This window comes from Eutrigla gurnardus, assembly GCF_963514095.1.
Source record: "Eutrigla gurnardus genome assembly, chromosome: 15".
Classification (NCBI taxonomy): domain Eukaryota; kingdom Metazoa; phylum Chordata; class Actinopteri; order Perciformes; family Triglidae; genus Eutrigla; species Eutrigla gurnardus.
Genome location: NC_139938.1, coordinates 2,431,013 through 2,458,706, shown reverse-complemented (window position 1 = coordinate 2,458,706; position 27,694 = coordinate 2,431,013). Strand labels below are relative to the sequence as shown.

Below are 27,694 nucleotides of genomic sequence, written 5' to 3'. Positions count from 1 at the left end.
CACGGCAGCAGAGTATGTGGGAGAAATAGATTTTTGGTGACGCAACATCCATGTAAGAGCCATGGGGGCATGCTAACCATGAAGGGCCTGGGACTAGCCTGTCAAACAGGTCCATGTAGCTGCCTGTATTCCACCAATGGGCTGGTGACTACATGTTGGATATGAGGGATGTGATTGTCCACACTCAGATCAACAGGAGTGAAAGTTAATTTGATCATGTAAGATAGTATTAAAGAGTTTACCAATTAACACTATTATGCACCACAACTTCAGTTTACTGTTTGACAGTAAAACTACTGATCTAAATAATCTAAATTCCATTATTTTCTTTTAAACAAAGTCATCACATACTTTTAACATGTTATACACTTATTCTTATTAAAATCCTGTATAATCTGGACCTGTATAACTCCCATCTCCCGCCCAGACTCCTCCTGCCTCTCCGTGGCACTAATCACCTGTCATACAGAGTCGCACGGTGACGGCTGCGCCTCCATGTCTGCGTGTGTGAGGGAGGATGCTGGAGCGGACCAACCTTCCCAGACACCGCTATGAAGTGACAGTCTGTGCGTTGTTCTCCGCGGCTCTGGAGGCTCCTGGGATGGGTTTGGTTCGGGGGGGAGGTCGGCCAGCAGCAGCGACCCAGCAGCATCACCGCCGAGCCTGACATGCATGACAAGTAAAAGAGCGCTCTCTCTCTCTCTCTCTCTCTCTCTCTCTCTCTCTCTCTCTCTCTCTCTCTCTCTCTCTCTCTCTCTCGCTCCCCCCCTCTCCCTCTCTCCCACGGCTCGGGAATGTGCGAGTGCACCGGGCTGCAAAGAGACGTTTCTGGACCTTACCTCGTTTTGTTTGTCAACACCTCGAACCCGACAGAGAAGACTTAAGCCACCCCTTTAATTTCATCTTTTTAATTTCCCATTTGATTCCTTTATTTCCATTTTTGTAGGGGGGAGGGTTGGGTTTGTTGGGGGTGTTTTTTTTCTTTTGTCAAGCGTGAAGAAGACAAACTTCTAGCATGGCACTGATTATGGAGCCTGTGAGCAAGTGGAGCTCCGGCCAAGTGGTTGACTGGATGAAAGGTAAGGCTTCACATATAAAGTCCTATCTCCGATAATGTTGATGTAGACGCATTTCATCACAGACACTCAGATTCCAGAAGAGAACAAAACACCTGCTGATCCTCGGGGGGAGGGTTTGTGCCTCGTCCTCCAGCTAAAGGCGTTTAATTACAGCCATTTGATCGATTTTCCAGGCTGTTATAATGTGGAGACGACTCGTCCTTTCAGAGCAGCATGTTCTCCAGAGCCCAACACATTCAAACGGCACAAAACGGATTAAAAGCTCTATTGTGTCCTGCAGCGTTTGTATTGCCTCGCCTGGAGCCTGGGGGACATAACGGAGATCCAGTCATTACACGAGTTATAGCCCTTCTACGGATCTGGGGTCAGAATCTGTATTTAAAGTTATTGGCCAAGGTTTAGCCTATATATGTGTGGAATAACACCCACAGCAGCTCCACTATGTCAGCCCGTATACAGCCATCTGTGCCAGGTGTTGATCCACAGATGTTTTCAAGTCTCTATTGAGCTCTTCATGTTTAAATACAGTGTGTTATCCAGTATGAAGTTCACTGCTGCCCAAGAGAGAAAGTCATGTTCTGTTCAAATGCATTCATCGCTAACATTTGGTGTGTGATGTGACATTTGTCTGCCCAAGACTCAGACGGCCCTCGCGAGCCTACCAGGACAATGTCAGGGCACAGAGAACGCCACAGATTTGCTGCTTGCTGATTGTTTTTGCATCACAAAGTGCCGCTATGGTGCTCTGTTACCGTCCAATTACAAAAGCATTGTTGGTCCAAACAATACCTCAGTGGGAGGATGCTCTCCAGCTCTGCACTTATCTGGTAATACATGACTTGTTTCAGTAATGCGTGTTGTTTTGCAGAGCCACGTGCTCACGTGTCGGAGCCCTTCAGAGATGCTCCACATGAAACACACACACACACACACACACACACACACACACACACACACACACACACACACACACACACACACACACTCTCTCTTAGTCATAAGTCTTAGCCTCTGGGCCTTTTTGTGCTGGGTCAGACATATTACGATGGCGAGGATGAGACCTCTCATGAGTACAAGTTGTGTATTATTACAAATACCTGAATGCTTTTTAAACGGGGTGTTTTTTGGTGAGTGTGCTGGCTCAGTAAAGCTTCATGGGGGATTTCTACCAAACAAAGGAGACACAGCGGCGACGTGGTGTTGACAAAAGCAAAGACTGATAGGCCACAACAATTCAAATGAGATCCGAGGTGATCTGTAAATAAACTGGTAGCACGAGTGAGATATAGAGGGAGCGAGGAGTGGAGATTGGCTATGAGGGAGGGCCCTTCGGTGTCCCACATCTGACAAGTGGAGCAGAGACGATTCTGTGCCCAGAGCCCGGTAATGGTAATTTAAAGTGAGGGACACAGAGAGACACTCAGGGAGAGCAAACGGAAAGCGGGGGGGTTCATTCTCGTCTCACATTCATTCTCAGCTCCTGAGGATTGGCAGCGTTTTGTCCTTAGCGCTCCTTTTATTAGCATACTGCTCCGTGATGTCACTGGAGGCCAAATAGGGGCACCCCGTGACCTTCCCACAATCCCGCTCTCCGCCCCCCGCTAGGGTTTTGTGTGAGGAAGACGCCCTATTCCCAGCTGTGACAAAGCCGCTTTGAAGAAGAGATTCCTGTCACAAAAGAGAGAAGAATTCCAGCTTTGCCTCAAAACGAGTTCCTAAAACAAGTGCGTGGTGTCTGTGTGAACACATGCAGAGTGCCGGTATTGTTTTTATGAATCGTGTGTGTGTTTTGAGAAACAGATTTAATGTCGGCTTAGTATAATCTTTTTGCTCTTCCTAGCAGCAGCATTAACATAATTCATGTTTTGTGAAGTATATCAGTTTTATGTTTTTCTTTCTCTTTCACGCTGGACGCCGCTGTCAGCGATCAATGACACGTCAGATTAACAGAAATCCATTTGAACAATGTGGAGCAGACATGGATATCTCTCTTACCTCACATTACCAGTGGATTATCTAGAATGGAGATCACGATGTGTCAGCGCTGCGCTTTTTAATTTCTCCACAGCGTGCCTCATAATCTGACCCGCACATGGCATCGACGTAGCAGAGATTACAATCTCAGACTTGCAATCAGTATCAGAGTATATCTAGAGGGGCTTTTCTTTCCCATGATGCAACAGTCCGAAGAGGACAAGTATGAGACAAGATATGGCATTTCAGTTTGAAAGTTTAGCATTACGCTGTGTCTTCACTCTTCCATTTCAATCATAAGTATCAATATTGTGCTATATGAGGCTTTACAATACTATATTAAAAATGTAAAATCCCATGGGAGCGTTGAAGGAATCTTCGTGAACTCAGCAGACTGCTATGTCTCTTGTTTCCATCACGTTCTGGAAAGCACCATCTCCTCCCCACGTATTTCTTTACTTAGTCTAGAATCACTACCAAAATCCCTGCCTCATGGTTTCTATGGCAACGTGGGGAATACTTCATTGACATAATGAGTCTCAATTAACTTGGTAAAGAGGCCGATTAGTTAAGCCTTTAAGTTTCATGCAAAACCATGAAACTCCCTATGTGTCCCCTCCGCCGTTGAGCTGCCAGCTGAACCTGATCAGAATGCTTGATCAGGTTCAGGCCCAGAGACGCATGTATGTGATTGGTCCACAGCGACGAGAACACGAGATGAGCAAAGTGTGTGTGTGTGTGTGTCACACAGAGAAGATGAAAACAGACCGAGTGTATAGAAAAAGCCTCACAAAGGCTACTTTCTCTGTATGGAAGAGGGTAAAAGGATAGCCAGTTAGCATTCAGAGCACTTTTCTGGTGACATTCTGCTATGATATATTGTATATACGTATATAAATGAATTGGTGTTCATGTGATTAGTCATTTCATTGATTTTTTTCAATTGCCAGAAAATGACTCAGAAGCTTTTTTTAACCAAAAAACCTCTCAAATATCAATATTTGCTTCTTGTCTTTATCTTCTATGATAGTGAAATGAATGTTGTTGAACTGATGGATAATAGAAGTCATTTGAAGATGTAACTTTGGAAGTGATGCTGGACATCTCCCACTACTGTTTGGTGTTTTATAGACCAAACGATTGTTTGAGAAAATAATTACATGGATGAATTCTGGAAAAAGTCAAGACCCTCAAATGTCAAATCCAAATGTATTGATACCAGCACACCATCTATTTGGTTTCAACATCATTAAGGCCTTAGAAAACATTGATTTAACGTAAAAATAGAGACAGCAGATGCAGGATCAGTTTGTTTTAGTCTGCTACACCTCATATACTGCGTCACGGTAAGACTTTACACCTGCTGCAGCAGTGAGAGATGGAACACAAGCTGAGCACAGACACCAAGCCCACTTCCTTAGTTGAAAGCTTCTTCTTTCTTTTTTTCCCAAGCCGATACAGCACCTCTGGACTGTTGAGGAGGAGGAATCTGTCAGATTTCTTGCATGACACTGACTGTTTCACACTTAAGACAACCAAATCCAACCTGTGCTCACACATTACAGACGTACAGCACATATTCTGGCAAGAAAAGCCAAATTGAGCCTTATTAGAACTCATAATGCAAATGGAGGTTTCATAATTAATCAGTCTGATGCTGCCAGCAAACAAACATTTCACGTTCTCAAGCTGTGCTGAAGTTTTCCTGTCGTCCTGTGTGAATCCCCCAGGCCTGGACGACTGCCTGCAGCAGTACATCAAGACCTTCGAGAGGGAGAAAGTAGGGGGGGACCAGCTGCTGCGTATCACCCACCAGGAGCTGGAGGATCTGGGAGTGTCCCGAATTGGCCACCAGGAGCTCATACTGGAGGCTGTGGACTTACTTTGTGCACTGGTGAGTCCAAGCTTCCCACACTGTCTTCCCACTGACACCTCAGTGAGTCCAGGATGCTGTTGGATGGAGTTTCTCTTGTGCATTCGGTGCTGCCTCAGCTTTCAAATCATTTACAAATTCAATGGATTAACCCCAAAAATGTGGTGTTGTCAAACTAAAAAATAAGATTGCTTAGCCATTTTGGAAATCTAAGATTTCAACTGGTAGTGATGGTGTTTAGCTGTATTTTGCAACTTTCATCCATGAATTCTGTTAATCAGTTAAAGGTCCCATATTACACTGTTTTTCATCAATTTCACACAGCTGTCAGAGGTCCAACAACACTGTATTCGATATTCATTGCCCCAAACCCATCCATGGTCCTGAATTTCAGCTGTCTAAAAGTTGCTCAAATGAGCTCTGCTGAGAACAGGCCGTTTCTGTGCCTGCACCTTTAAATGCTAATGAGCTCTGTCTGCCATCGCCTACTCGGAGAGAGACAGGATGCTAGCGGTAGCATGCGCCAATGTTTACATGGATGTATCACTATGGCTCACCTATGTGGCTCAGGTGAAGTTGCTGGGTCCCATATGGTTGGGACAGATCCTTTTACAAGGAGCAATCTGCGTGTCTAGCTGTGAGCGACGACATTGTGAAACACCACTATCTCACTGCTGTCTCACCGCAGGACACACCGAACTTCATCTCGGTGATGAATGCCCCCTCTCGGATATCTCCTATCATCAGAGGAGTTCGGCCTATGCAAATGACTCCCTTCGTTACGTAACAACAGGAGCTGAATCTGAACAGCCTGTAGGAGCGCCGTTGTACCAGTGGGGGGGCTGCAGAGACCATGCAGGAGTCGCTTGTTTTCTTCATTCTGGGAGTTGACAGGCTCAGGGAAGATCAGTTTATAGGTGTAGAGACCAGAGAAAACCTGTTTTTCATAATATGGGACCTTTAAAGTTGGGAATAAAGGATTTCAGGAATAGGTGAAATTTGATTGGGGAAATGCTTTTGGCCTCATTTTTCCGACCTCACAGCAAATCTACCAGAGATGATAATGGTCAAAATATCATCCGGCCTAATCTTACAGCCGTTTTAAGGATTACTGTGATGATCGGGCTACTCTGAAGCCTGAAAGCTTCAGATTGATTGAGATTGTAAGACTCTACGTGTCTCTAGCGACCTCAGACCTGTGATACCTTGTGATTCAGGTCAGCAGGAACACAATGATATGAGATAACCAACGCTGATGTAACTTCCTGTTCTGGACAGTCTCTTTCTCTAGTGAAGCACAGTAGTTTCTGATAGAATAAACACTACATTTACTTGAAAACACATGATTTGCTCAAAGAATATCATATTTTTATTTTCCGAGAGGAGAGCTTTTTCCAAACAACATCCCCTTTACACTTGACTATGATTATATACTGCTTTAAAATCCTAATTTTTAAAAATACTAAAAATATGCAGCATATTCAATTTATTATTGCCCTATATTTACAGTATCACGGGGAAGCTTTTCAGTCATAGTTTTTCCAATTTTAATGTTTATGTTGTGTTAAGCTTGTTAATAGTTTGGGAGTTTTGTTAATTAATTTAGGTGTTTGTTAGTCAAAATTCATGTCATGTCACTAGGGTTATTAACTCAAATGAAATTAATTAACTAACATGTATTTTAATTATCGACTTATCTGCAGATGATTTTGTCAACACATTTTTTGCGACATAAAACTTCATAAAATAAGGTTGTGTTACTTAATTGTTCTCAGCCTAATGTGACTATAAATAAATTGTTTATAATAATTGCATGAATAACAATAATAATGATACAAGGATCTGCTGTTTTTCTCTATTATAATTTAACTTCTAATTCATTATACAGATTTAAAATATGTTCAATTAAGTGAGATGTAATCAAGTTACTGTAAATGCAAATGTAAAGCTGTCTTTTGTATTTGGGGAATATTTTAAATTGGTTGTAGGCATGTCATCCATCTCTGATACCCTGCTGAATCATTTCTTTATATGCTTTAATTCCTTCTTTTCAGACCTTTTCAGAAGCTTTCAGACTTTTTTAAAAATGTACACTGATCACAAAGTAAGCACTGGCGTCATTACTGATTCATATTAATAACCAATCTGCTGCTCTGCTATGACTCACACCTGTGTTGTTAAAGGTGAAGAGTCAGACTGAGGAAGTAGAAAAGGAGTAGACGTAAAGGACGTATGAGAGGCATAATGAAGGCGAGGGAGGGGAATAGAGATGACGTGGGTACGTGTTCGCCCTAGAGACACAGCGAGAGACTGGATGGAGATTTAGCGGACTGAGGTCACAGATGCAATCTGAATCTAAAGTGCTCCCATCCTGCATTGCTGCACGGGGGGCCTTGCTTCAGCCCCAAAGCTCCTTATGTAACTGGGATTTAGTTTTAAGTCTCTCAGGCACGGCTGTATTGAATATGATTAGTGGCCCTCCTGCGGCGCTCTCCCCTCCCAAGAAACTCCGACGTGACAGACACCCAGGGGCCTCCACGTGCCGCTCGCCGGAGTAATGAGCGCTCTGCCGTCCCTCGACATGCAACGTGACAGATGGAGGGGATGGAGGGGTCAGCGGTGTTCCTCTTTGTGTTCCTTGCAGCGTCTGTAGTGTAACAAGGTGGGCTCCTCTGTCAGTGGTCTTTTTATGCCACAACAACAATTGGTTTCTTTCCACACTGGAGACGTTCTTGGAAGGCATCACGGTTACAACAAACACTGACAAACTGGTCAAACAGAGTGAGTTTACTCTCCTCTCTCTGCTCTAGAATTACGGGCTGGAGACGGAGAATCTGAAGACTCTTTCTCATAAACTCAACGCATCTGCCAAGAACCTGCAGAACTTCATCACAGGCCGGCGGCGCAGCGGCCACTACGACGGCCGAGCCACCCATAAGCTGCCCAACGACTTCCTCACCTCCGTGGTGGACCTGATCGCCGCAGCCAAAAGCCTGCTGGCCTGGCTGGACAGGTGAGATTTGCAAAAAGACGCAGCTGGAATACATTAATCATGTTAAAAACCATGTTCATGTACACACTCAGATGCATTCAGGCACAAGGTTTTCCCAGTAGGTTTGAAGGTCGGGATTAACAGTAGTAGCACTACTTTTGACTAATAGTCTCAGATTTTGCACCACTTTGACTGAAAGCCCTGAAAGTTAATCTCGGATGCATTCGTATGTTTTCAATTTAGGTTTGATATTACAGGCTATTTAAACATTTTTTTTAGATGCATCTTAATTATTTGACATCATGCACTGGATCATGTAGTGCTTTTTGGGAATTGTAGTTTCTTTTTTACCCCATAGAGACCGGTTTTGTTTTTAATGTTACGTCGATAACAAGAAAAGATGAGTAAAGGCCTTATATAAGTAGACGTTGACAGGGTGGCAAAACAGACACTGAGCGAGTCTATTTATACGTCGCTTTATCCCTTTGCTTCTCTCTGGGATTGTGCCAATGTGTGCATTTGCATCCGTGTGTGTGTGTGTGTGTGTGTGTGTGTGTGTTTGATGAATTTGGAAGTTCAAAGCAGCCAGCATTCAACAGAAATCACAAAAGTGGATTGCTGTTTCTTTTCTCATATTGGCTGTCATAATCCACAGCATCTATTCTAATTAAAATTCAATATCTCGCGTTTCATTCTCATGTTTGAATGCGTCATTGTCGACAACATTGCAAGTTGCCGATTAAATGAGACTCTGGAGTACAGAGAAGATATGTAGATATTAAAATCAGTGATTTATAAGCTGTTTTTAAGACATAATGGAAAAAAAACTTAGTGTCAGCTCATATTTGTGTTTATATACTATATGTATTCTAACCCCTTAATGTTGTTTTAGACATCTCAACTAAAAACTCTAACATAAGGCTGTGTGTGTGTGCGTGCGTGCGTGCGTGCGTGTGTGTGTGTGTGTGTGTGTGTGTGTGCGTGCGTGTGCGTGTGTGTGTGCGTGCGTGTGTGTGTGTGTGTGTGTGTGTGTGTGTGTGTTTGTGCGCTGATGTACACCACTGTGTGTCTGTAGATGTTCCCACAGATTTACCAATGATCTAATCTCAAAGGAAGAATGATCTAATGGTTCATTCCAGGTGCTCCTTCTTTTTCAGGTCTCCGTTTGCTGCGGTGGCAGATTACTCCGTGACCAGAAACAACGTGATCCAGCTGTGTCTTGAGCTCACTACAATTGTACAACAGGTAAATAAATAGCGTAATATAATATTCAAGCCTGGTTAATATTTTACATTTTTAGATTTGAGATCCGATAGACAATATTAACCTGATCCCCTACATGAGATTATTATAGTGATGCCATGTATTACTTTGTCTTAGTTGTAAAGAAAAAAAAAAAAAAAAAAACACCCTTACCTATAGCACTCTGATCGTAGCACTGTTGCTCTTGAACTACTAGTTTACTCAGATGAGGACCTAACACTTGTTCTACTTTTAGCTCTTACTTTATCGGCAATGATTCGTTGTGGTTTCCTTGTTTCCTTCTTTTGACAAATGTACTTATTGTAAGTCGCTTTGGACAAAAGCGTCTGCTAAATGACCTAAATGTAAATGTAAATGTAAATGTAAAGTGTCCAGATGTTTTGAAATATATTTAATAGTGTGAGAAACATCTGTACATGATATTTATATATATATACACACACAGTATATGTGCATATGGTTTTAAAATTGTGTTTTGTTAGATACATCCATCTAGAGCTTCTAATACCTTAAAACAGCTCCTATATTTACACACATTAACACGAGTAAAATTAAAGGTTTACTGAAAACATGAAGTAGAACAAACTGTTAAAACGTCTTTAAATTATTAACTTCACATAATACTTCAGGTGAGCCAATCGCTGATATGAGAATGAAAAATTAATTCTGTTTATGCATAAAATGTTGTAGTAAATTACAATTGTCAGTGCTTTTCATCAGATAGGCTGTCATTTAAAGCATCGTCTCATTCACCTCCAGTTATTTTCAGAACTGAAGCCACTGCAGAGCCCATGAAATGTTAGGAATTGATCACGGATTAGATTTGAACATCGCTGTGTTTGTGTTTGGCCTGTACATGACGACGAGCACAACCGTCCCATGTGAGCCAGAAAGATCAGTAAATAATGAGAGAAGTGAAGCTTGATGGGTTTGAGGATTGACTCTCAGGAGGAAGATGTTTATATGTTGAGAGAAAAATGTAAGTGGGAAAAATTGAAGGTGGGCGTGAAAGAAGGCGATTGGGAGAGCGCTGAAGGCCGAGAGAGGAAGACAGAGAGAGAGAGAGAGAGAGAGAGAGAGAGAGAGAGAGAGAGAGAGAGAGAGAGAGAGAGAGAGAGAGAGAGAGACATGCCTCCGCAGTGGTGATTCATTTGTTTTGTGTTTGTGCATGCCTGTGTGGGAGTGTTGGGGGTTATAGGTGCCAAGCTGCTCGGTTTTTGCTTATATCCACCTACATCAGAAATGCCTATAATAACTCCATTTTGACACGTTCTCTTGAGGTAACAGTGCTCTCTGAATGTTCCCCAGGACTGCTCCGTGTACGAGACGGAAAACAAAATCCTGCATGTGGTGAGCTGCCGACTTCATCACACTGGATTGAATGTACAATTAAGCCATGATGCGCACACTTTAAGGTTGTCCTCATCCCGAATGTCTCCTCCCCAGTGTAAAACGCTGTCAGAAGTGTGCGACCACATCATCTCCCTGTCCTCGGATCCCATGGTGTCCCAGGCTGCACATTTGGAGGTTGTGCAGCTAGCCAACATAAAATCCACTGAAGGACTGGTGAGACTCTCAGACCTCTCAGACGAACCACGCTCATTTGTTTGTCATATGTAAATTATAGGCTGCTTCATTACTGTGTAACTGCAAGAAAGACCTAAACAGCAACATGGCAATATTGATATAATAGGAAATGAAATAACTGAGCAACTAGGCAGTAATTAAGATTAAAACATATATAGTTTGGGTTTTTGTATGGATTGTAAGATGGTGATATACTATATATAAGAACTGGCTTATGACTTCAGAAGTCAACATAATAGCTGGATCTTTCTGAGTAATATCTTTTTTCACTGTGAAGCCTACTTTTAGTTTCCACATGAGGAAAAGAAAGACACAATGGAATGAATACTAAGAAATGTATTTATAGTTTCCTTCCTGCCTCTTAATTGCAGTGTGCGCTGTTTGTATGAAATACATTAGTTTCCACATAGACGATTAAGAAATAATGAATACTAAACTGCATCTACCTTTTTCATGGCTTGTAAAATGTAGCGTGCCCTATTTGGTACACGGGTAGTTTCTATGTAACAAATGAAGACCATGGAGAAAATGTCATTGCGTAGCGCCTCTTTTGGCCTTACAGCATGCATGTCATTAAGCAGCCTAGGACTTGAAAGGTTACTCAAAGTTAGCCTCATAGATAATGAAGTCAACGGCATCACACTGCACAGACTCAACAATGTGTACCATGCATACAAGCCCACTACACATGTGGCACCTGCCCATAAACAAGCTTTCAATATCCATTTCCATTACATTTGTATGGTTAATACTCTGAAAATATCAAGATTGTTAAAATTGTTTTCCAGGTTTGATGAAATAACACAGGAAAAAGCTACCAAAAAAGTAAAGTACAAAACTACTAATACTGGATGATAGTGAAATCTAATTAATGACTAATTATAGAAACGGCCACAGCATGACTTCTGGCAGTACATTGACTTATTGATTTATATGGCATGTGCAAATAATCTTGCAGCATGTATCTCACTCACTGCAAAAAAGAAGCTTTTTCACTTGCTCTATCACTTATGCTCACCTTTCCTGATTTGTTTTTTGCAGTTATATATTCCCATTTGACTTTCTTTACTCTGTATGTGTTTTGGGACCATGAAGGGACCAAGCACACACCTACTTTACTTAAAGGGTTGCTTTAATTAAAAAAAACAATTTGCTCATTCATGGTATTAAGTCATGCATAAACTTATATTGTCTATTTTGCGAGATATAAAATATCCATATATATAAGGTATCTTAACCACAATGCGTTTGTAGGTGAACTGAGTTTGTGAAGCACACAGCATTGAAAACGTGCAGTAAAACACTGTCACCCAGTTAAAACTGGTGACCCAGAGTATGCAGGTATCATTTCACGTTTCTAATGGAATGAAGTGAAACCCAAACACTGGCTGCTGTGTGGTCCAGGATCTAACGGAGCTCGCTGCAGCTGTCCCTAAACTGGGTTCTGCTGAGCTTGTGGGCACATGAGTCAGCTGATTAAAAAGCAACATGAAAAGAACATGTTGTCCATGTTGAATTGAGAAAATGCTTAAATCTGCAGCTGATATAACAGAATGGCTGTCTCAGCACTTCCTTTGTTGAGAAACTGTCGGTAGACCTGAGAGGACACTTATTTATGCCGCCACTGTATAACCAACCGCACTCGGTTGGACTCCATCTTCGCACTGACCTACACTCAGGCACGAGCGCCTTGCTTGGGGCCACAATAAAATCCCCACCCCCACGCCACGGCTAGCAGGGGGGCATGGAGGTTCTCTCATCCGTTCAGTAAAACCTGAACACAACAGTGGGCCAAGTGGCCTAAAAATAAACCTCTTACACTCATCTTGAAGACTGGCATGCTGCTTCTGTGTGTGTGTGTGTGTGTGTGTGTGTACCCATGCACATCTGTGTGTCTGGGTTGTGTGTTTGTGTGTAGATGTCTTTGTAATGCCCTTTAGACCCCGTTCAGTGAAAACTAAACAGAGTTTTAGCTGCAACAGACGAATGGTATTTGTAGATAAATAATAATCCTCCATGTTTGATGCAATCTTCTTGATGGAGCATTTGAGTGGAGGCTCAGCACATGACATTGAGAAGTACATATTTAAAGTCCTTCCTGTAGTCATTTTAACAATTGTCTGATCAGGCAAATCCAGCCTCAATATGAAAAACACTTCCATCTTTCACTGCTGCTGAAGAACGATAAATCCAAACTCCTACCCAGTTTGCACTACGAGCAGATTAAATATCCAGTGACGGGTCTGTTCACCGACTGTGTGGCTGAGTCAGGATGCATTGTGTTAAAAGAGCCTTATGTTGGTATTCCTGCTATCTCCCCACAGGGCATGTACATCAAATCTACATATGACGGTTTGCATGTAATCACCGGGACAACAGAAGGAGTGAGTACGAGCCTCTTTGTGTTTCACCTTTTGTTGGAGATCTTGGCCTCATTGCTCATTCACTTGTAGTGTAATGTGGAGCCACTCATGGTGGTGTCACAGCTCTGTTACTACAGTGACTGACTCCGCCTCTCTGTCTGTCCATCAGTCCCTGGCTGACCGCTGTAAGAAAATCCATGCTGGAGATGAAGTCATTCAGGTCAATCACCAGACAGTGGTAAGATCGCTGGCTTGTTTTATGCAGGGTTTTTTATTTTGTTATGTTCATTTGAATTTGCAGATTGTTTATGCAAATATCTGTTTCATTCATATGCTTGTTTGTACAACAAGTAATACCTGCGTGAGGAAGTATGTGATTTGCTTAATATATATAATATATAATATTTCACCTGCTAGAGAGGGACAACTGTCTCCCAACTTCTATTTTAATTTGTTTTTTTATAATTCTAAGAGACTCAGTGAAAAGATAACAAGACTATAAAGGAAAGAGGAATGGGGAACAATGTGACACAGAGGTCTTTGGATGGGGATGTTGCCAATCATGGTGGTTGCCAACAGGGCGCCCCAACTTCAACCTGACCAGAGCACTAAGCAGCCGATATCATTGGCCTTTCGCTGCTTTTTGCAAGAGATACAGCTTTACAAAAAAACGGTCCGTTGCTGTTGCTCATAGCATTGTGTAAATCCACTGGAAATGAAATAAAAAAACATCCAACGGTGCACAATTTAAATATAGCACCCTTTTGTCTAAAATAATTGCTGTGTGTGTGTGTGTGTGTGTGTGTGTGTGTGTGTGTGTGTGTGTGTGTGCGTGTGCAACAGCAAGATGTATGATAATTACACAGCTCCAGTCAGGTTCATTTCAGTCAGTCAACTCACCCACTGAATGCATCCATTTGTTTTGTTTTTTCATAGAGAATAATTGCAAATACAGAGTTGATTTTGGTGTCGAGGCTCTTTTATCTCACTGTGAAGTCGAGTTTAAAAGCTGCCAGGAAGCGAGAGCAGGGAGGCGTCGGTGCAAGCTCCGTGTGGGGAACCAAAAGATTTACACATGTGTATGAGAACAGCCCCTTTATGACAGATCAATGCTTGTTTTGTTGACTGTATATTGTTAGTACACTGTATGGAATACATGGTTGGATGCTGGGGAGGTGGTGGTGAAGGAAACGTGGCTGTAGCCGGAATGAGCAGCAGCTGAGTGAACCCGACAGCTTAAGTGGGTGATGGAAAAACTGCACTGTCACTCACAATGACAGCCACAACCAGCTTAAACACTGATTAATACGTTTAATTTAATGTGGCCCATAGTTAAGAACAAATCCATGGTGGTTGATTATTCATGAACACGCATTAGCCATGAAGGAGTGATGAAGGCTTTGGAGAAACATTGAACTAGATGTGTCCGTTTCTATTCCTCTTCTCACAAGAACGTCAGAAACCAGAGAGAAGTGTCTTAACAGTAAAGCAAGGAAAACATTTTCAGGCCTGAGAGACTGTAGAACAAGCACCACGATTAAAAAAAACAAATAAGAAGAAGAGATAAAGGAACACTTCAGGGATCTCTAATTAAAGCAGTTGGCAGAAGTTCAGCAGTAAGATTTTAACATCCTTTTCCAGGAGAAGCAGGCGTAGCAAAGGCAAAGCAGGTGCACCAACTGATGGAAAGTTTGGTGGAAAAAATATTTGCATTTGAGACTTTGAAAGAGCAACACACGCAGAATAAGCAAAAAAAAAAAGGGAAATGATTTGGTGCTATCAAGGACGAGATTGAAAGGATGTAAAAAAAAAAAAAGACATTAATGTCAGACATAAATAACTCAAGGCAGCAAGAATAGATTTGATAGATTTCTGCTGCAGGTCAGTAAATGGGGAAGGCTTCAGACACATAAAAAGGACAGTAAATTCACACTGAAGAGTGTGACAAGAATCCGTCAGAGGAAATGAAACAGAAAGAAGAATGCAGTTGTGTGACGGTTTATGAGAAACGACTTAAAGCAGGAGGTAGTCGACCCGGCACAGTGGACGCTGCATGTAGTCCTTGGTAGTGGACCGGGTGCTCTAATAAAAGCCCTTAAATATATATTAATATTTATATATTAATCATGGGTTTGACTGCTTTAAATAAACACATATTTTGGGCCAGACGCAGGAAAACAATCTTTTTTATCACAGAATAAAGAAGGCTTTGGAGTGTAAAAGTGTCTTTGTAATGCGCTGTGTGAAGAGTTTCTGTGTAGTGGCTGTCAAGGTGAAAACTTGGAACAAAGCGATTGCTAGGTCAGTGCCTGGTTGCTCAGGCTGCTTGGAATACACAGGATGTACTGAAACTCGCTGCAGTCAGCCAAGCAAGAGAGGATCCTTCCTCCCCAAACTGGACCTGGCAGATTTGGTTCAGCTACAGTCTGTGTTTCTCCGGGCAAGCTGTTTTTTGTTTTTTTGGTGCCAGATGTCATCAGAACTGGGTTAAAGACTATTTACAAGGCTTGCATCTGTTCACAACACACAACATCAGGGCTTTCCACATCATGACAGCGACCGCTGATTGATATCAGGGGAGGTGTGCAGGATGCCCTTTGGCATCAAACTTTCACATTTAAACATCTTCATCAACGTGAACCTCACGCCGCACTTTCCAACCATCAGCCTCAACGTGTTTTATTAAAATAACGACCGGAATAATAACTGGGTTAGGCAGAGGGAATGCAACGCAAGGCAAGGCAATTTTATTTGTATAGCACCTTTCAACAACAGGGCAATTCAAAGTGCTTTACATAAAACATTAAAAGCATTGGAGAAAAAAAACACATTAAAACAAGCCAATAATAATATAGATAATAATAATAAAAAAAAGTAATCCAAATCACGTCTGAAGGAGACTTTTAAATGTGACATGTTCATGAATCCCTATTCTAGATGCTCAGATTGAAACATTATTATTTCTGGTGGTGAGTCATGGGGATGCCTTTGTGTTGAGGAAGCTCTCGTCACGCTGCTGTTGTGTGCTAGGTGGGCTGGCAGCTGAAGAACTTGGTGAACCTGCTGCGTGGGGACCCTGCAGGTGTCACCCTGACGCTGAAGAAACGCCCACAGAGCACCCTCACATCCACCCCTGCTCTGCTCAAGAACATGAGATGGAAGCCGTTGGCTCTGCAGGTGTGTCGGCTGCTTTCGTCCTCCACAGATATGTTTGTGTCTTCATGTGTATTTCTGTGTGTGTATATCTCTGTGCATCTGTCCGTTTCAAAACAAGACTGCATAGACTCTGGACACCAGACCCCCATTAACGACCAAAATATAAGAGCACAAAGTGAGGATGGGGTTAAATTAAAGTAGCACGAGTGTATCCACTAATACACACGATCCAGTAATAGATCCAGCAATGTATTTTTTAATGCCTCCACCTCCTCTATGTCCCACAATGTGCTGCTCATTGGTTGGTGGTCCAGCATCATTCATTCACAAGTTGACATTCCAGCCCTCGGTGGCATCTGTTGTCCTAAACGGGCCAGAGCAGCCCCACTTTCAGGCCGTGTGCCTGAGCCAGAATGGGTGGAAATGAGAGGGATGTGTGTTAATGTAGCCCAGCCTTTTCTTTGAGTCCTAGGCCAGAGAAAATGTTTTCATCCCCCCCGAGGCCCCGAAGCACAGTCCTGCTCAGCCTCCTCCCCCTTCACATCACATCCTCATTCTTCTTCTCCACCTAAATCCAATCTGCGCTCCTTCTGGCATTTTTAAGGACAGATCAGGGGGGAGAGAAAAAATGTTTTCGGCCCTGAAATCTGATTAAATCAACAAGGTAGTCGGTTAAGTTATTGAAGAGAACATCGTGCTGTGGAAGCCCTGTGATAGCCCTGACACACATAACGGTCTCATGATGGATCCCGATATTACATCACGGATATAAGTGAGTTCTGCAGCATATTAGCATCGTTGGAGCAGTGACAAATTAGTCATGTAATAACCAATGAATAAGCTCTCAAGTGTTTTTTGGAGGTCCATATTTTATCGCTACAACACAGGCAAGTTATGATCTGATGGACGTGACAAGGTGATTCAAAATACATTAGATAACTGTTTGGTTATGAAGGCGTCATGAATACACAAGGAGCAATCTCTCTGCATTGTTTAAAGACTATGTAGGCTGTGACCAGATTTCCCTTGACCTGAATGAGAGGGACGAGGAGACTGCAGAGCAAGCCGTCTTCTTGCGTGCACTCGTTAGAACTGGAGCACCAGAAACGTACAGTAGGCTGCTCATTTCACGGTTGAGATGCTCAGCGGTGCCGCCTGAACCCAACAAATGGTCCCTGCCTGACTAACTGACTGGACTGCCGTGAACTCCACATTTTCTATGTGTCAATCTCTGTAACTGTTCCTCTCTCTCTCTCTCCCTGTCTGCCTGTCTCTCTCTCTTTCACACATGCTCCACACACACACACACACACACACACACACACACACACACACACACACACACACACACACACACACACACTCTCACTCACTCACAGCCAATCTTCCCTCAGAGCCCCAGCAGCAGTGTGGCCACGCCCACCAGCACTTTAAGTACGCCATCCAGGCGGAGCAGTTGTGCCCTGCAGGACCTCTACATCCCTCCTCCTCCAGCCGAACCCTACACCCCCAGGTAAACTCACATATAACGGCTCACCTGTAGTTCTGCCTTTACCTAAAGGTACTCTGTGGAGTTTTTGACCACTAATAGTGTTGTGGAGCAATGTTTTGTTTTGGGAGCCCGTTTTTGATGATGTCACGTACATTCAAGTGAGCACACTCGTATATCAATGCCACAACAAAGGCAGTGAAGAAGAAGACAGCTACTGTGGCTGGATGTAAACACATAAAACATGTAAACATGTTAGATTTGTAAGAGGGAAAGGCCTTCTACTTCTTCCCTCTCATATAAGTCCAGCTCTTCCTTGACATTAAAGGTACTTCCTGCTTTCTGTTCCCACAGAGATGACAAGGGAAGCCTGTCGGGCGACGACCCGCAATCGGACGTCCACGTCGCCGAGGGATCTGAGTCTCCAAACTCCTACCTGGACCAGGAGTGTCGGCAGCAGTTTCCTCTGGTGGAGGAAGATGCTATACTGTACTGTTACGAGTACGACCAAAACCAAGAGGTGTCATCGGTGCGCCGGGGGAGCACGCCCACCTATGGTAAGACCTCAGCCTCGTCTGAAGACTTACTGCTGTAATCGTGAGAGCCGAGAGCTCCCGAATGTGACGCCTGCATGCTTTCGAGATGCTTTTGAGACGTCTGCAGCTGTTTTGATGTGCGTGTGGGCCGCTGTGTGATATTGACGTTTCCCCGCGCCTCCTTGCTCCAGGCAGGCTCAGGCCCATCTCTATGCCTGTGGAATACAACTGGGTGGGAGACAGTGAAGACCTGGCCAAGCTGAAGAGAGAGAGCAGGAGAGGTGAGTGGGAGGCAGTGGGAGAGAGGGAAAAAGGAGGGAGACAGGGAGAGGGAGCTGAGGTGAGTGGGCGGTTATCTCATAATATCCTCACCCGCTCAGATCTGCGAGCCAAAGAGTAGAAGGATGAGCCGGCCTGTCAAACCTGATGACATGCTGGATATCAGTCCGTGCCTCTATCTCCTCCATGTGTTCACCATCTATCACTGCTCCTTTTCTTTAACGCTCTCTTTCCTGCTCTCAGCTTTTGCTGTTTCTCTCTGTTTGGATATAAAAAGTACACTGTTGCTTTGGCAACTGCAGAGATATATGCTGAGATTTTCACATTTTGTTGGCGACTGTGGTGCTCGCTGGTAAATGGAGTGGGAGGAGACTGAGTTGCTTTATTTCAGTATCAAAGAAAGACTTGGGCGACGCGTTAGTTTCCACTAGGGATGTTGGTGATACAGTATGTTGCTCCTTTGGGCTTTAAAAAAAGAGTGATTGGTGCTATATTTATCTACAAAAGACAATATTTGGAAGTTCTGAGGGCTCCTGCCTGACAACAGCCTTCGTTTGTAGGTAGTCTTCTGAAACGTCAGCATTCACTGATCTCAGAGAAGCAGAGTGGCCTTACAGATTACATTTTTATCTTGTTTATATTTATGCAAAATGTAATCCAGAAACATTCAGTGGAACTGTACATGCATTTAGTATTTCAATTATTTTTAAAGTGCGTGTTGGCATGATTTTGCCTCTGTTGTGTCGCCGCAGAGAATTCCCTGCTGCGTTTTGCGAGTGAAGATAAAACCCCGGGGGAAGAGTTCCTGCTGGGACGCAGCCTGAGTCAGAACAGGAGGAAGGCCGAGCGCGGCGCCAGCCCCACCCATTACACGCTGGTCCCCGCCCTCCAGATGGAAGTCTCCCTGTCCACATCCAGCTCTGACTCCACCTCCCTCTACCACGTCAGTCCCTTTATGTCTGCCAAAATCAAATGTGTGTGTTGTAAGCCAGCGTAGCAGCAGAGGGATCCTACTCATGTCCTCTTTCATGCTTACTTTGCAGGTGTTTGAACGATCCTCGCTGATGTCAAGGTCAAAGAAGAAGAGCAAAGGTGAGAGCGGTACACTCACATGTACTCAAACCCAAACAAGCAGGTGTTTTCTGACAACCTCCCTCTCTGTCCTGCTTCCTGCCTCCGCCTGCAGCTGCAAGTCCCATGTCTTCAATCAGCAAACGCCGTATTTCCTGCAGAGACTTGGGTCAGGGCGACTGCGAGGGCTGGCTCTGGAAAAAGAAGGACGCTAAAACCTATTTTTCACAGAAGTGGAAGAAGTACTGGTTCATCCTGAAAGGCACATGCCTGTACTGGTACATGAACGAGGAGGTGAACGCAGTAGAGCAACTCACAGCCTTAGGTCTTCATCCACGATGTGGCACTTTGGTTTAACGCTGCTTTTCTCATCACAGGATGAGAAGGCGGAGGGCTTCGTCAGCCTCCCAGAGTTCAAGATCGATCGCGCCACTGAATGCAGACGGAAGTAGTGAGTACTCATTTTCACCTGGACAACGAGGATAACGCCTCTTGGATTTGCATTGTTTTCAGTTTAGCCTCAAAATTGTAAAAAACAACAAAAACAAAAGACAAACAAATGTATTGAATACAATTCACAAAGCTGCGAGACTACATGTGTCACGTTAAGATACAATCCTACAAATGTATTATCAGTGCAGAGGTTACCTTCTGCAAATTGGTTCTTGGCAGGAAAAACACCAGCATATATATTGAATCATTTAGCCCGTGTGAAACGATTTACAGAGGCAACGATATGCAGTCACACAGTGCACGTTAGTATGCTGACAGCAGGACACCACATGCAAACATTTATTTCTTTATCGTCATTTTGTATAGGATCTTAATTTAATCTGAGATTATGAATACAAACTGAAGTAGATTAAGCAGCGAAGGTATTTTATTAGTGATAACCAATTCTAAGACGCATGTAATGTTTCGACCCAGGGCAGTATGTATGATGAGTGTGAGTGTTGATGGAGACAGTTTAGTAAAACGGAGAGGTTGTTGTAGATGAAGGACTGAGACTTGATTTGTAGCAAAGACAATACCTTTTTGATCTTGAGAAAATGAGAATACATTGGCCGCATGGGAAAACGGTGCATAACTCCCTTCTCTGGCTGTGTACTCGTTAAATTTGAAGGTGCCAAACAAACCGAATATATGTTTGCACTGAGGGTTACATGTGAAAACACATTGTTTGTATCCCTGAGCTCGAACAAATGTGTTAAATCCGTCCTCCATAAAACATTTCCAAAGATGATTTTTAGGTATTTTAACTTCAGTGTGCACGATACAAACAAAATAGGGACCCCTCATAGGAAAACAGATCCATAGCGCTACTACTTACTTAGGTAAAAAAAAAAAAAGAAGAAAAAAATATTTTAAAGCTTGTATATTTAGAAGTTTTTAAGGGATAAAACCCCACAAATATTTAGATCTTTACAGCACCACTAGTTACTATTTGATTTTATTTACATTTGATTAAGTGAAGCCAAATTGAAGTTTCACTTTCACACAAATCCCACACAGACAGTTCAGATAATGAATATGCTACTTTATACAGGTTACTTTGGCAAACAGCAAATTGAATGGGTTTGTTGTTCACTAATGGGTTAAATGGCAGTAAAGTCAGATATTTTGAGAATCATGATGAGTCTATTGTGTTTCATCACCAGCTCTGCTCCTGGGTTTTGTGTTTGCACACACAAAACCTCACAAACGGCTCCTGAAAATAAGCAGTTTATCCTGTGATGCAAAGTCCTGCTGTTCCTGTGTCACTTTGAATTACCGTGTGTGCGTCTGCGTGCCTGTTTACCGCGGCCGTCTTCTGTATTCATATGGTAATGTACGCTAAACGTTGTGCTAAATATTCCCTCGCTTCCCTTTCAGCGCTTTCAAGGCTTGCCATCCGAAGATAAAGACCTTCTACTTTGCAGCGGAAAATGTAGACGACATGTCCCGGTGAGTTAATGAGACTGTGATAGGCGTGCTGTAACCCCCCCCCCCCCACATCTGCAACCACATTCATATGTATATATATTCCCTGCTATATTTATATCCCCACCGGGGACACCACTCTCCTGGAGCAGAAGAGTTCTGGAAGGTGATTGGTCAAACAGGGCGACACACATGACCGTTATCCTCCCCCCCCCCCCCCCCCCCTCCCCCACCCACAGGTGGCTGAGTCGTCTCAGTATGGCGGTGGCTGGCTTCTCTGAGCAGGAGAAGATTCGCCAGGATCAAGGTGAGCTCCGACACAGAGTGTTCGCTGTGCTGGTCAACACGTTTATGAAACACCATGAGTATTCAAATATAAGTATTGATGAACACATGCATCATTATTTTGTTCCACATCACCTTCATCTAAACATGCCACAAACATGAGGATTCAATAAATACATCCACATTCTACTTGAATGTATTTTTTAAATGCAACACATTCTTCTCTCCGGTTTCACTTCCACATCACTTCTGATTCAAGCATTTCTGCTTTGTGCTGAATATAAATGCTAATTTTAAGAGCTGAAGGCATCTTTTTTTCTTATTTTCTTATTCCGCTCTTTTTTGGCTTCTCACAAATGGACAGGAACTGATGTAACCTACTCTTACACTTTTTAGAGGGAGCCTACGTAGGAACCTTGCGAAAGTGGGCGGATGAGATTAGGTTTGTCGTTTGGTTTCATGCTGAGGGGGGGGGGGGGGGGGGGGGGGGGACTTCTTCCTTCCTGGACCAGTTGCTAAATTAGACGCTCAACACCTCCAGACGACTTAACAGGAAGTTCTCATGATTCATCCGTCTCCATATTCAGCCTCAACAGTCGTCAGACCTGAACTAACGTCACAGCTACACCCCACACTGCAGCTCCACCGGTCACGACACCCATTCATGGGCAGAGCTCATCATTCTGGCCTGATGCAGCGGTTCAGAAGCTAAACCTGTCATAAATTGTACAGTTTTGGAGGTTTTATTTGCATTGCACTGCATTTACAGAGCTTGTCTGGGATTCTGCTATAATATTAGAAACATGACACAGTCTGTTGGTCTGTGACAGATTACTGGAGCGAGAGCGATCACGAGGACATGGAGATGCCCTCGATGCCCAAACAGGACAGTCCACCACCACCTTATGACACCTACCCGAGAGCAGCCTCGGTGAGTCTGCCAACATGTACTTTAGGAGATAAATATGTGGCAAACTTCTCTTTTTGTTACTTGCTAACTGTTTTGGGGGTTTAGGTGAGTCCCTACCTGGAACCGAAACGCGGCCACCTCTCCTCCTCCGACACGTTCCAGTCCCGTTCCTCTCACGACGACTTTCACTCCGAGTCTCAGGACGGCAGCGGCGGCAGCAACAACGGCGTCTCCTCCCTGCAGAAGATGAGCGGCCACCGAAACTCATGGCAGGACCAGATGGAGAGCAACGCGAGGATGCACTACCTCCAGACGTTTCCGGTGGAGGAGACCCTGCTGTCGGAGGACAGAGACCAACTGGCGATGGAGTACCGCAGGCAGTCCACCCTGCCAGCGCAGCGCAGTCTGCTGCAAGAACAGTACAGAGCCCTGCCTCTTCCCCTCAGGTCCAGCATCGACTCAGACGCGGGAGGGAAACCCCGCAGCTTCACGCTACCCAGGGACAGCGGGCTCCACGCTATCTTGGCTGCCTCCGCCGCTGCATCAGATCAGAGGGAGCCTCATCACTACCAGCTGGACCGGGCCAGAGGCAGCGGTCAGACACACCACCATCTGTGCTTCCCATCGTTTTACATGAACCACGAGCATAGACCTTTAGAATTAATTAAATAATTAGAACACGGTTTGAGAATCCACTTTATTGCATCATCAACTAATCAAATCATATTATATGATATTTAATGATACATTTCAGTCACATTTTGGGTAATAGTGATGGACATATTTCAGGATACAGGTTACATTGATTAATTGCAAAAAAACAAAACAAAAAAAAACAGACAAATTTCAAAAATGATTATTAGTTGCAACGTCACTCTTGTATTGATGACCATTCATTTGAGTGTACATGTAGCCTAGAAGGAACTCCTGCAGACGCATGGGAGACGTGGAGAGAACCTGAAGTAGCTCAAGCTAAATTAAAAAGGTTGAAATAAGGATTTGGTAAAAACATGCATCCACATGTTGATATAAACATACATAGGATTACAAATTAGCTGATGTTTATTATCAACCAACTGCACAGTGCATGCTTCCCATCAAGCTCAGTCGCTTGTAGCATCGTAACACAACATGCTCCACTTAAGCTGCATGAAATCTGGTTTGCAAGTGAGCATAACAACATCCATTTTAACATGAAACACAGTGTTAAATAACAGCCAGTTCAAAATCAGTTCACGTCCATGTGGTGCAGGAGGTTCGGTGTCGATGAAGGACTTGAGCTCATCCGACAGGGCCGGGGGGTTATACGGTTGGGAACCACAGCAGTTGACCATGAGAGGAGAGCAAGGCGTCAAACACCTAACAATATAACGTAGATCTCCCGAAATCTCCAAATCCTCACTGTTATATGCAGATCTGCCTTCTCCTCAGTTTAGTGTTCAGCAAATGTGCTTATTTGTCGTCAGTTATTCTACTGAAGCTGCTAACAGACAGTCAGAGCCAGCAAATGTCAGAGGTTGAATACCGGTACTTGCTATTATAGCTTTATTGGATTGGATCTGGAGCCAGCCCATTGGCCGTCCCACGAAGACCTCCAGGGCAGTTGTCTAAGTGAGATGAATTTTATGTCTTATTTGATAGTGATTTATCTGGGCAGTCCACTCCTCTCTCACACACTCACTCACTCTTTGTCTTCTCTCTCTCTCCCTCTCCCTCGATCGAGATGTCATTGTGCCTCTCGGCAGTGTTTGAATGTTGAACGAGGAGGAATCTTTTCAGCCCATGTTAATGTTGAATTGTGAACAGGAAAAAAGAAACTCCCCTCAGGGTCTTTGCTTCTTGTCCTCATTTATCTATCGCTCTACCGTTCACTCGCTCCACCACCGCCTGTAAAGACAAGAAAAAGAAGAAAAACACAAAACAGGCGGAAATAAAGCCCCAGCGCTTCAGAGTGTACCATCCTGCTTCCAAAACGAAATAAAGTAGAGCGACGACTATCAGATTCAGAGCACTGGTGTAGTGTTAGTATCATGCCAACAGAGGGCAGTGTATGTAAACGGTAGTATTAGAATGATGTAAGTAGCAGCTGTGCACCAGTGTTTTGTATAGTATAGTGTGTGCAAAAAAGAAAAATGATCATATTAGAAAGGCCTTTAATATGATGTTTAAAACTGTTTTATGTTCATTTTAAAAAGTGTATTTTCATTGCCTTTTTAGGCAGTTTGAGTCTCGCTGTGTTGAGATTATTTCAACAGGAATTAAATTAAAAGGGCGCTTCAATTACAAAAACCCATATATTTATTTGCAGATAGTTGAGGTTTTACATTTTACAACCACACATTTACTCAAGTACAAGTACTTTAGTAGTAAATTCCTACTTGAGTATTTCCATGTTATGCTTCTTACTCCTATTAGTTCCAATTCAGAGGGAAATATTATACTTTTACTCCATTGCATTTATTTGCAGATGTATTTTCTGGTTACTTTACCAATGATGATTGTACAAAACATATGAAGAGCTTATAAAATATGAATTATGATCATTAAATTACCAAACATCATAAAATTAGAGCAGACATTTTAAACTGATTTATTAACTGAAAAACTTAAATTAAAAACTTAAAACTTCTCAAAAGTGAGAATTTGATGCCTTTTCTAGTCTTAAATTACAGTAAAATAGATTTAGGGATCAGACAAAAGCCAATGGAAGGTGTCACTTGAAAGCGTTTTGAACTATTTTCTTTTCAGCAGATTAATTAATCCAAATTGAAGCCCTATAAAAAAAAGTGAAATATTACACCTCAGATAACTACAAAAGCAAAAATGCAGCTCACATATTAATACATGAGTATTAATGATCTAAAGATCACAGATGGCCTTTTTCTGCATTGATTATACTTTTATATAAAAAAAATGTTTACCTGATATACTTACTCACATTTATATACCATTTTCAATGCAGGACTTTACTTATAATAGAATATTCATTAAAACAAACTGGGATGGATACTGTTATATTTGTGACCGACAGCATTAACATTTGCATTTGGAAAAAGTCAACAATTACATTTCTTTCCAGACAAATGTGCCGGTTACTGGAGATATATCCCACTGACCTCGCTGTCAACTCGCTGTGTGTTTGACTCCCTGCAGCTTCGGCTCTCTGCCATTTCACACCCGGCAGGTCGCGTCTCTCAGCCTGTGTGAATGTGTGGGCAGAGAGGCTGCAGTCACAGCTACGCTCTCTAACAGTCACTGCATAGATGGTTTTGTTCAAGTTTAGATTTCTGAAGTGCGTTTGTTCAGTTTTTAAAAAGGAGGTCATTCAGGAGTCAGTATGCAGGTCGGTTTACTTGTATTTAGGTGGAAAATCTCCTCCTTGATTACAGTTTCATGTAAAATCCTTGCTGATGATCGCTTGTTTGTCTTGCCAGGCCACGGACGAGACTGCAGGATGCAGGCGGACTCTCTGGGGGACTTGTACCGGGCTCTGGAGCAGACCAGCCTGTCCACCTCGGCTGACCACAGATCAGCCGGCCGCCTGGAGTACAAGCGCTCATTCGTCCGCCGTGTCAACGACCCTCTGCTCAATGACAAGCTGCATCGCCTCCGGATCCTCCACAGCTCACTCAAGGTAACAAGCTGAGCATCTGTCTCGCCCTACGTATACGTGATTATATATATATTGGTTTATTGCTAACTGCCACCGCTTCCTTACAGAATGTCCCTCTTCAAGACACAAACCGGTCATTGGGTTTCTTAGGGTAGACTGTGAGGATCTGGTTGTTACTTAAACCTCAAACGTATCGCCTCTGCCTGTGCCTCACACTGCCGGCATTCCTTCTGCTGGAGATGAAAGGCTCCAAAAACCTCCCTTTACCTGCTCGCCTCTACATCTCCTCCTCCTTTTCTTTTTGCTCCTTCAACCTCACTCACCGTGCAGGAGCACAACAACTCTGTCTCTCTCCCTTTTCAAAGATGAGGGCTCCTACAAAAGGCAAGAAAAAGAAAAGAAAAAGATCCATACGATAATAATAACAGGGTTTATGACTGGCAAATAAGCACTTTGTGTCCATGTCGAAGACGCGTCGGAGAGCTTTGTGATTCATCGCTCGCATGCATGGCCGCCTCCCCTCGCTTCTGTTTTGATTATTATGCTGGAGTTGTGTACAGCCGCTCAGTGATGTCTGACGGGAGTCGGCTGTTCTGGATGTACACGACATTTTGTTATGCATGTGTGTATGATTTTAAAGGGTATGTTTTGTTCTATGAGTGTACAGGGTGTTAAGCATACATGCATATTTAATATTACATTGCTACAACAACAGTGACTGCACAATGTTTTGGGGTACTTATACAAATTGTAAATCAAGTGCTGTGCCTCAGTGATTGTGAATGTACGATGTACTTTTCCAAGAGAGAAAGAGGGGAGATGAAGAAAGCAAGCTATTCCTCAAAACAGGAGCACAAATATACGCTTGGCAATAATGAGCTAGTATTGTAAATTACAAAGGAACGATCAGAATAGTTGTCTATTTTTGTATGCATGCCGTCTACCTAATTGTTTGTAAAACAGTTTTGTATTTCCAAGTGGGTTTGGTCTGGAGAAAACTGGTGTCGCCCCCCTTTCCTCCACCGCATTGTGTTTTTAAGACTTATTTTACAATTTGCCCCTGAAAATTGCAGAAGTTGATTTTTTTAAGTGTTTAAGAAGAATACCTGTATTTATTAAGTGTTTAATGTACAAGCATGCTTTGTATGACTAAAACACATGACCATGCCATTGGAAATTGACTGACATTGCACATATGTGTGCCATATTGTAGCTACATTACTTTTTTTATTGAATAAAGTATGGCAAGGGCACACGTAAGTAAGACACATGTTTTGTCTCAAAACACGCATTTTTGATTGACT

General features: G+C 43.1%; 1 protein-coding gene across 5 annotated transcripts; it reads left to right on the top strand.

Moving 5' to 3' along the window:
* Positions 1-949: 949 nt before the first annotated feature.
* Positions 950-27,643, top strand: LOC311026224 (connector enhancer of kinase suppressor of ras 2-like). 5 transcript variants are annotated; one of them, XM_084029627.1, is made up of 22 exons: positions 950-1,079; positions 4,784-4,947; positions 7,737-7,939; positions 9,076-9,163; positions 10,490-10,531; positions 10,628-10,747; positions 13,093-13,152; positions 13,301-13,369; positions 16,162-16,308; positions 17,667-17,800; positions 18,131-18,333; positions 18,504-18,593; positions 19,344-19,534; positions 19,635-19,683; positions 19,778-19,956; positions 20,040-20,113; positions 21,535-21,606; positions 21,822-21,889; positions 22,698-22,798; positions 22,883-23,372; positions 26,212-26,411; positions 26,498-27,643. In XM_084029627.1, the coding sequence occupies exons 1-22, from the start codon at positions 1,016-1,018 to the stop codon at positions 26,543-26,545; spliced, it is 2,856 nt and encodes a 951-aa protein (XP_083885753.1). In that variant the 5' UTR covers positions 950-1,015; the 3' UTR covers positions 26,546-27,643. The 5 variants fall into 5 exon arrangements, with proteins under 5 accessions (XP_083885753.1, XP_083885752.1, XP_083885751.1 ...); XM_084029626.1 differs by having other exon boundaries at positions 9,058-9,163; positions 17,682-17,800; XM_084029625.1 differs by having other exon boundaries at positions 9,058-9,163.
* The last annotated feature ends 51 nt before the right edge of the window (positions 27,644-27,694 follow it).

Coding starts and splice junctions, on each gene's coding strand:
- LOC311026224 (XM_084029625.1), top strand. CDS start 1,016: ATGGCACTGATTATGGAGCCTGTGAGCAAGTGGAGCTCCGGCCAAGTG. Junction 1,080..4,783: donor AGTGGTTGACTGGATGAAAG/GTAAGGCTTCAC, acceptor TGAATCCCCCAG/GCCTGGACGACTGCCTGCAG. Junction 7,940..9,057: donor CTGCTGGCCTGGCTGGACAG/GTGAGATTTGCA, acceptor GGTTCATTCCAG/GTGCTCCTTCTTTTTCAGGT.